The sequence below is a fragment of the Ochotona curzoniae genome, unplaced genomic scaffold (genome assembly GCF_017591425.1).
Source record: "Ochotona curzoniae isolate NIBS_2020 unplaced genomic scaffold, NIBS_Ocur_1.0 scaffold_3835, whole genome shotgun sequence".
Taxonomy (NCBI): Eukaryota; Metazoa; Chordata; class Mammalia; order Lagomorpha; family Ochotonidae; genus Ochotona; species Ochotona curzoniae.
Window position 1 is genome coordinate 24,209,542 of NW_024467114.1, and position 8,801 is coordinate 24,218,342.

Below are 8,801 nucleotides of genomic sequence, written 5' to 3' on the forward strand. Positions count from 1 at the left end.
ACTTGCTCGGCACTTGGTTTAGTGCCCTCAGGAATGATGTAATTGCAATGGATCATTTTCTCAATGAGCCAAGACCACATCTTGTTTTTCTTGCATGGTATTTCAGAGCAAAGCTAGGGTCCCCAGGTTAGAGAGATGGCAGAGAGACAAAGTGAACCTGGCCATGTGGGGTCCTCAAAGTGCTTTTAAGTGATGCCAGACTTCCTGTTGGGGTGCTATTTTTAGTAGGAGAAAGGAGGCAGCATTGTAGTGCAGTGGGTTAAGCTACCACTTGCCTTACTGGAATCAGAATACAGGTTCCAATACTGTCTGCTTCATTTTCAATCCAGCCCCCTGTTAAAACACTGGGTTAGTAGCTAATGGCTCAGGTATTTGGGCCCTGCCGTGCATACGGGAGACCTGCCTGAAATTCTTTAGCCTGGTTCAGCCTTGACTGTAACAGCCATCATTGAAGCGCTCTCTCTCCCCTTCTCGGTCATAAAGGGGGAAGAGAAGAGAAACATAGGAAGGAGATGCTACAAAACTGATGCAGCCTTGCCTGCAGAAGGACCAGGTTCCTCCCCACGTGGCAGGAATCCAGTGAGGTTCCCTCTGGAGCAGCTGTGGCTTAGTGTCCTTTGGTACAGAGGAATCAGCTCCAGGGAGTGGATCTCCAGTGAGCGACACTTGGGACCCTGTAGTGACTTCCACCTCTTCAGTGGGTCATGGCCATGCCTTTCACCATCAGGCTAGGAGGTGAAGGAGGGAGGAACGGGTCTTCTTGATGGGCGGACTCGGCTCTAGCACTAGTGACTGGCCATTCCCATCTGCTTCTATGTTCTTTCAGGTTCCCTTTATTTACTCACCAATCCCTGCGAGGCTCAGCGCCCCAATCCCTTAGGATGAGTAACAGTCCCTCCTAGAAAACATCCCTGCTTGTAGCAACATGTGGTTTCTCTCTCCTGGTTGGACTGGCTGAGAAATGCTAGTCATTGCCTGTCTTTCCAGAGAAGAAAGGGCGCGGCTCTGCTAAGAGCTCCATGCTAGCTGCTTGTTCTGTGTTACCCATTTCTTTGTTGACCAGCCAGCAGTTTGTGGAAGTACAGAAACTCTGATCATTGCGCTTGGATTTTCCAGAATTCACGAATGAGTACAGAGGTGAGGTCACAGCCATGTGGAATGACTGGCTTCAACAAGGTACACAAAGGCGTGCTTCACGGAGCGATAGGCTCCTGGGGGAAAGGTGGTCCAGGATAGTTAAGTGGGAGATTTTAGCGGTCAGGTGGTAGGGGAACTGTATGTCAAGCTGAGCCAACAGGAATGAAGAAGTCTGCAGGCAGAGCCGAGGAACTGACAGTTCCACGCGCAGCCAGGCACCAGGGGTGGCTCTGGAAGTTTGGTCTTATCCTGCAGCATTAAACACAACAGCACGGAGAAGAAAGAGATGGTTGTCACCAGGCCCGTGCCTGCAGTGGATGATGCCCTCATCCCGCACACTAGTGGGAGTGAAACAATTCAGCTTAAATAAGACTAGACCATCAGATAGATGCACAGGATTTTGGCCCTTAGTTATGAATAAATATGAACCACAAATATGAAAACCATAAATATGAAAGCATACTGAAGATATTTTTAGCAGATATAGAAAAATCATACGTATTTGTAGAGTACCACGTGATATTTTTTTTTTAAGATTTATTTATTTTTATTACAAAGTTGGATATACAGAGAAGAGGAGAGACAGAGAGGAAGATCTTCCGTCCGATGATTCACTCCCCAACAGCCGGTGCTGCGCCGATCCAAAACCAGGAACCAGGAACCTCTTCCAGGTCTCCCATGAGGGTGCAGGGTCCCAAGGCTTTGGGCCATCCTCGACTGCTTTCCCAGGCCACAAGCAGGGAGCTGGAAGGGAAGTGGAGCTGCCGGGATTAGAACTGGTGCCCATATGGGATCCCGGGCGTGTTCAAGGCGAGGACTTTGGCTGCTAGGCTACGCTGTTGGGCCCCATGTGATGTTTATATCGACACATACTTTGGACAACTCATGACAAATACTAGCTCTTCAGTTATTTGTGGTGAAAATATTAAACTTTAAAGATTTATTTATTTCTATTGGAAAGGCAGATATACAGAGAGGAGGAGGAGAGAGAGAGGAAGATCTTCCATCAGCTGATTCACTCCCCAAGTGTCCGCAATGGCCGGTGCTGTGCTGATCCAAGGTCAGGAGCCAGGTGCTTCTTCCAGGTCTCCTACGTGGTGGCAAGGTCCCTAGGTTTGGGGCCATCCTCAACTGCTTTCCCAGGCTACAAGGAGGGAGCTGGGTGGGAAGCAGGGCAATGAGGATTACAACTGGTGCCCATATGGGATCCTGGTGCATGCAAGGGGAGGACTTTAGCCACTAGGCTACTGCTCTGGGCCCAATTAACATTTTTTCTAGCTTTTTCAAAGATAAAAATGCACTATCTGTGGTCACTTTTCCATGCGACAGAACACCACAACTTCTCCTTTCTAATTTAGCACCTGTTTAATCAACCACCCTTCCTTTGCCCGAACGCCTTAGTTTCTGGGAAAACCTATTCTACTCAACTTCCATGAACTTTACATTTCTAGACTCCCCATATAAATGAGACCAGGTGGTATTTGTCTTTCTGGGTCTGGTTTATTTCACTTCACATAATGACCTCCAGTTCTATCTGTGTTATTGCACAAGACGAGATTTTATCCCTTTTGTGGTTGAATAGTATTCCATTGTGCACATTTAGCCACATTTTAAAATCTGTTCATTGGTCGTTGGACACTTAGGTTGTTTCCATTCCTGAGTAAATAGACTGCAATGCACACAGAGCGAGTTCATCCCCCGTGTGTATACTCAGCCATGGGACTGCATCGTATGGTCCTTCCAGCGGCAGGCCTTGGGGGAACCTCCGCTGTTCTCCACAGCGCTAATTGATATTCTCACCAATAGAGAGCAACTTTTGTTCTAGATCCTTGCAACTCTTATCTTTTCGTCTTTTTGATGGCAGGCAATCTAAATGGAATGGCTAGATCACTATGGTTTTGATTTGCATTTCTGTTAACTAATGTCCACTTTTTCTCGTAGCCAGTGGCCATTTGTATGTCTGTCTTTGAAAAAGGAGCAATTTTTGGAATGCTCATATACTGTAAGAAATCTCTCCTGCATTTTGCTTCGGAATAGGAATGAAGCTTTATATGCTCTCCCAGCTGCGGGCCAGAGCGCTCTGGCAGAAACGACACCTCCTTCAGTTCGTATTTCGCAGCCCTCCGGCGCTCTTGTCTCCCCAACTTGACGGCCAGCATTGGAAAAGTGGCACCTTCTGTTTGACACGAGAACAGCACCTTTGCTTTTACATCCAGTTGTTCAAAAGAGCAGGTTACTACAAGAGGATGTTAAAGCTGGAATCTAAACTCATAGCATTTTCATTGCACTGAGCGATAAGCTTAACCTAGGTCATCGGAGACTGTCTCAGAGCAAGCAAGCGCGAGGGGATCAGGTGGTATTTTGGACAACTACAGAAGCTTTCTGCTCTCCCCTTAGGAGTAACAAACAGGGATTCTGCTTACTGACCAGCTACTAGAGAGAAACCAGTGAGCAGCTCCACCAGGGCCTGGGCGTCCCCGGCTTCATTCACCCCTAAGCTTTCTGGTGGTGGGAGCAGGCATTCCCATGTCCTGGGTAAGCAAACAGCCCTGTTGTTCATCCCAAAATGAAAATCCTGGAGCTTGTGATGGCCCAAGGTCATGCCAGCGACTCTGCTGTCACATAGTGGAGTCTCTCCCGTTTCCTCTGCAGCAGAACCTGGATGTGAAGCTGAATTCCAGGAAGGACTGTGTGCCAGGGATCATCACAATTATGGAAAACGGATAATTCAAGGGGAAGAAAAGGCTACGCATGGATTTCAAAAGATTTGTGTATTGAAATGAACTTATCTTTTATTTTGCCATAAACTTTTTGACATACTCTTGCATATTCTAACATCAGCCAGCTCTACCACCTGTTCAAGTCTTCTGCCAAGGCTGGGGGTTGGACTCAGGGGGAGTACCACTCAGTCCACATTTCACCCCTGCAGCATCACTGTTGGACAAAGTGACTGGTAACCCCCATGCCTGGAGGAGCCCAGGGCAAAGCCCTGCACATCCTGATGCCTACCCCTCTTCCGTGTGTGAGCCTGTGGTGTGTGTGGTCAGAGCAACCAAGTGAGACCAGGGCCCGGGAGCATGACGAGCAGGTGGGAACAAAGCTGTTATGGTACAGTCCCCCCATCACTCACAAGGTTTGCCTTGGGGCCTGTGCAGCCAATTGTGTTCATGTGTTACCATCTAAATACGTAGAATATCTCTGGCCCCTCTTTCTACTTGCTATCAAGAGCAACCGAAGCTTATTCCTAGAAAGAACTCATTTTTTTTTTGTTTAGTTGCAGTAAAGCAACCATAAATTTATCATGCTAGTTGTCTGCATACTTGCTTCTAGAATGGTAGACGGCCTTTTTGATTACTATTTGTGTCCACTGACATTCATTTTTGGCTTATTTTTATTTGCAATTCTTCCTGCTCATTTTAGTTTATAAAGACTCATTTTTATTTATTTGAATGGCAGACTAACAGAGGGGTTGGGAGCCAGCAAGGGACAGAGAGATCCTCCATCCAGTGGTTTATTCTTCAAATGGCCACAAGGCCAGGCTGGTCCAGGTCAAAGCCAGAAGTCACGCACTCCACCGGGGTCTCCCATGTGTGTGCTCCCCGGCACATCAGCAGGGAGCAGGACTGAACGTGCAGCTGCCAGGAAGCAGGGCTCCACCCAGGCCCAAGTACAGGGTGCCAGGACCACAGGCCTGGCAGTGGTGTGGCTTAACCTGCTGCACCATGTCAGCCCCTTGTTCACTTTTTAAAGTTTTTTTTTTAAATTTTTACACAAAGGTATTGTTAAGAAGAGAGAAGGAAAAACAGAGAGGGATCTTCCATGAGCTGGGTTTATTCCCTAAACAGCTGCAATGGCCAAAGCTGGACTGATCTGAAGCCAGGAGCTTCTTCCAGGTCTCCCACATGAGTATAGGCACCCAAGGCTTTGAACTATCCTGGCCTGCTTTCCCAGGACACAAGCGGGGAGCTGGATGGGAAGTGGCGTAGCCAGAAACAGCACCTGCACCCATATGGGATGCCAGCACCATAGGAAGAAGATTAGCTGGTTACACTACCATGCCAGCCTCAGGTCCCTCAATTTTTAAACTTAGTTTGAAGACATCTTTTTTTTTCTGGACATCTCAGAAAAAGAACTCTAGCAAAATATCAAGTAGTACTTCTCACGAGGTTTACAGCTTCCTTTTAACAGCCTGCAGGGCCAAAGTCCTTGAGTTCACATAGTGCTTCTGAGCAGACACATCTCCATGTGACACCTGGAGAAGGTGCTACCCAGATGCAAATTTCGGTGTGTTCTCCCAAAACACAGAATGGGATGGGTAACGAGGGCCAGCACAAAGCCACATTCAGGTGATGTAGTGTGAGTCCCTATTCAGCCACAGAATTTGCAAGCAGTCGGAGGCAAAACCACCCCATGTCGGTCATTATTTTGGCTATGAACGTATTTATGAAACCTGCCACTAGGTTTTTATTCCTCTTTTCATAGCATTTAGTAGCTCAGAATTAATTTTAAAAACAGTTTCCGAATAGTGAGAAATTCAACTTCAAAGGGGGGGGGGGGTCTCTAAAGAAAACAAAGGCTTCTCATCTGGTTAACTCCCAATTTAATTCAACATTTTCCATATATTTGCCATAATTTATCTCAAGGTTTAAAGCTGGTTTAGTGTGTACACATCATGAGGATTAATCACCTGTAGAACATGCAAATTGCAGCGAGACCTTTTGTCCCATTACCCACCCATTCCACTGGGTTTCCGATTTCAGAGGGTTGGGATTAAATCAGTGTATTCTTCCCACTGCATAATTTAGACCAGCTTTGAAGGGCTGTAATTACAAACCTCAGTAGCAGATTGGGAATCGCATTCACCTAAGGCCTATGGCACGGCTTCTTCCAGAAGAGCAGTCGAGATGTCATGCTCATCGGTTCCACGGCTGTAGGTCTGCTCCCAATTACCCCCAACCCCAGTAGACTGGGAGATCCCAACCCAGACACGGAAGCTGGGAACCTGCCAGCGTCTTGTGCATCTGAAGGAACTTCCGAGAGAAGGCGGCCATTAACAAAAAAATCATGAAACTGTCATTTTAATCATGTTGGACTCTACAAGTCCGGTCCTGATGTGCTGGCCTTCAGAGCACGTCCCCACTCCCATCCTGGTGACATTCTGCAGAGAGGAACGAATGAACCCCGTGAAGGGTGTCTGATGCCTTCCTGAGCACCTGGCAAACTTCCTTCCTACTCTAAGTTCCCCTTTGTTGGAATTTAGAAGGCAAGCCCATCCCAAGTTCATGGAACCCCTTCGTCCTCCTGCAGGAAAGCCCATTCTGGTGAGCCTTCACTCACATACCGAGTCTTTCCATGCTCAAGCAAGCACTCTTCCCGTAAGGGTCTGCAATACGTGAAACAATGGTTTGCTCTACCATCCTGCTGGCACCCAAGCAGAGGCACTAACTTCAGCCATCTCTATCAATTGCCTTTAAATTTGTATAAACAATCAGCATATTTTGCTATTTTCTAAACTTCTAATTCGAGAGAGACAAAGCCCATTTTCTCTTTCTCCCAGGGGTGAGGAACCTTTTTATCTGTTAGGGATTCATTTGGAGTTTTAGAACACCACTCACAGGCCACATAAAATCGTCAAGCGAGAAACTTGCCTGCCTGCGCGGTTGTCTTAGAGCCAGACGGAATGATCCCACGGGCCTTCGATGGGCTATGGATGGCCCGCTGCTCACCCGTTACAGATGGGGAGGCTCCAAACTCCAGACAACATTCACCTTGGGGCGCGTGCTTCCCTGCCCTGCGCAGCTCTATGTTTAGAAACGCATGGAGTGGTGGGGAGCAGCCCCCCTTCCTCGGACCACCATGGCTCTCTGGTCACCTGCTGAAGGCAGAGGCTGCTCCCCTCCTTGTTCTGCTTCCTCGGGCGGATGAGGCTCTAATGATTCTGAAACCAGATAACAGCATCCTCCTTAGCCTCAAGATGTGAGTGAAAATGGTGAGTTTTGCCCCAGTCACTGAGTTCACTCTGTATTTTTCAGGTTGTTAAAGGATCTCCCACAGGCATGATGGTTTACCCTCCTCTATCTAGGAAAACTGCTTAAATACAAGGAGAACTTAGGGATAACGAATTGAGACATGTGGGTGGGTTATGTGGCTGGCGAGGCTCCCTAGTGGAAGCTGTTTCCCCTTGTGGCAAATGATGGACTGTCACCCAGACCTGACATGTATGCATTAGGCTGAGTGTCCGTCTTGGAATGGAAGAAACCACACAAGTCACCTCAAGTCTTCCAGTGCACTCGTTTTTAATCGTCCCCACTCAGGTAGGTGGTATAGTTGTGCAGTTTCAGGTTCAAAGCCATCAGGCCTGTTGCCAGCCGCCCTGTGCGGGAACGAGGCTGCTCCCAGAGCCTAGGAGCTCACCTTCTTCATTTGCCAAGTTCAAGTTCCGCTGTCGTCACCTTCTCCCTCCAACCGATGGCACACTTGGGGCAAGACCCCTCCAAGTAGCTTTGAGGAAAAATGCCAACTTCTTCAACTGCAGGGGTCTCCTCTTACCGCCAATAAATACTTGATGCACCCTTGGGTCATGAAATACTGAGAACTCAATCAGCTGGTTGTGGGTAAGGGGAGGGGAAGATGCTGGCGGTCTTATGAGAATGTTCTGGACTGAATGGGGTAGGTGTGACATCCAGGACCTGGATGGGTCCGGACCTTGGTGAGGGTGAGCGTCACAGAAGGACCGCCTCACCCCCCCCAGAGCTCGGGCGGCGATTACGCGTTCTCCTGGGGGTCCCTGGCCAGGTTCACCTCCTCGGGAGACCCCATCCCGTCTGGGAGCAGCGTGGCGCGCACTTTTCTCTTCTCCTTGAAGCGGCCCGAGCGCGACACCTTCAAGTTTCGCCGGCTGCCGCCACCCGACTTTTCCCCGTCCTTGTCGGACTTGGGGGGCTCACCGGAACCCCCAAGCACGTTGGGGTGCTGGTTCTCTCGCGCGCTGTTAGTCCAGTCCGGGCTTGGCTGGGTGGGCTCACCCGGTGTGGGCTGGGTGGGTGGCTGAGCCCCCACTGCTGCCGCCTTGTTTTTCTTTTTACTGCTGTTGGTCAGCGACTTCCACCAGGAGCTCGAACTGCCCGTACCGCCACCGGTGCCATCGGCCATGGCCGGCGGGCAGAGGGGCCCGGGACGCCCCGACGGGGGAAGGGCCTCGGCAGGGGCGGCCCTGCTCTCTCCGTGGTCTCTAGCGGTTCACGCCACCCCTTCTCGCGTCTGTCCCACGCGGGATGCCGAGTAGAGGTTAGGGCAGCGCTCCAGCTAGGGCAGAAAACAGAGCTGGGTTACCGGGTTGATGGAAGTCACCTGCGCCCCATCCTGCGCTGTCCTGGGAGATTCAAGCAACCCCCCTAATCCCAAACCAAGCAGCTGGCTGCGGAGGAGTGGACTCCAGGGCGCCCTCGCCTGGCCACCAGGCAAAGCCTTGACCTCGCAGCCTCCACGGGGGAGAGTCCCAGCCCTTGGGTTCACTAACTCCTCCGGAGAAGCACTATCTATTCTCCACCGCCTGAACGCGCCCAAGACGGCCTCCCTCCGCTGGAGCCCACGAGGGGCGTGTGTCCCATCAGCGAGGCAAACCACGTGGAGGAGTGCGCACTCGAGATTGCCCACCCCAGGGT

At 49.9% G+C, this 8,801-nt stretch overlaps 1 protein-coding gene across 1 annotated transcript; it reads right to left on the reverse strand.

The window, feature by feature from the left end:
* Positions 1 to 7,902: 7,902 nt before the first annotated feature.
* PRR15 (proline rich 15) lies at positions 7,903 to 8,289 on the reverse strand. The gene has a single exon (XM_040964520.1). The coding sequence runs from the start codon at positions 8,287 to 8,289 to the stop codon at positions 7,903 to 7,905; it is 387 nt and encodes a 128-aa protein (XP_040820454.1).
* Positions 8,290 to 8,801: the final 512 nt, after the last annotated feature.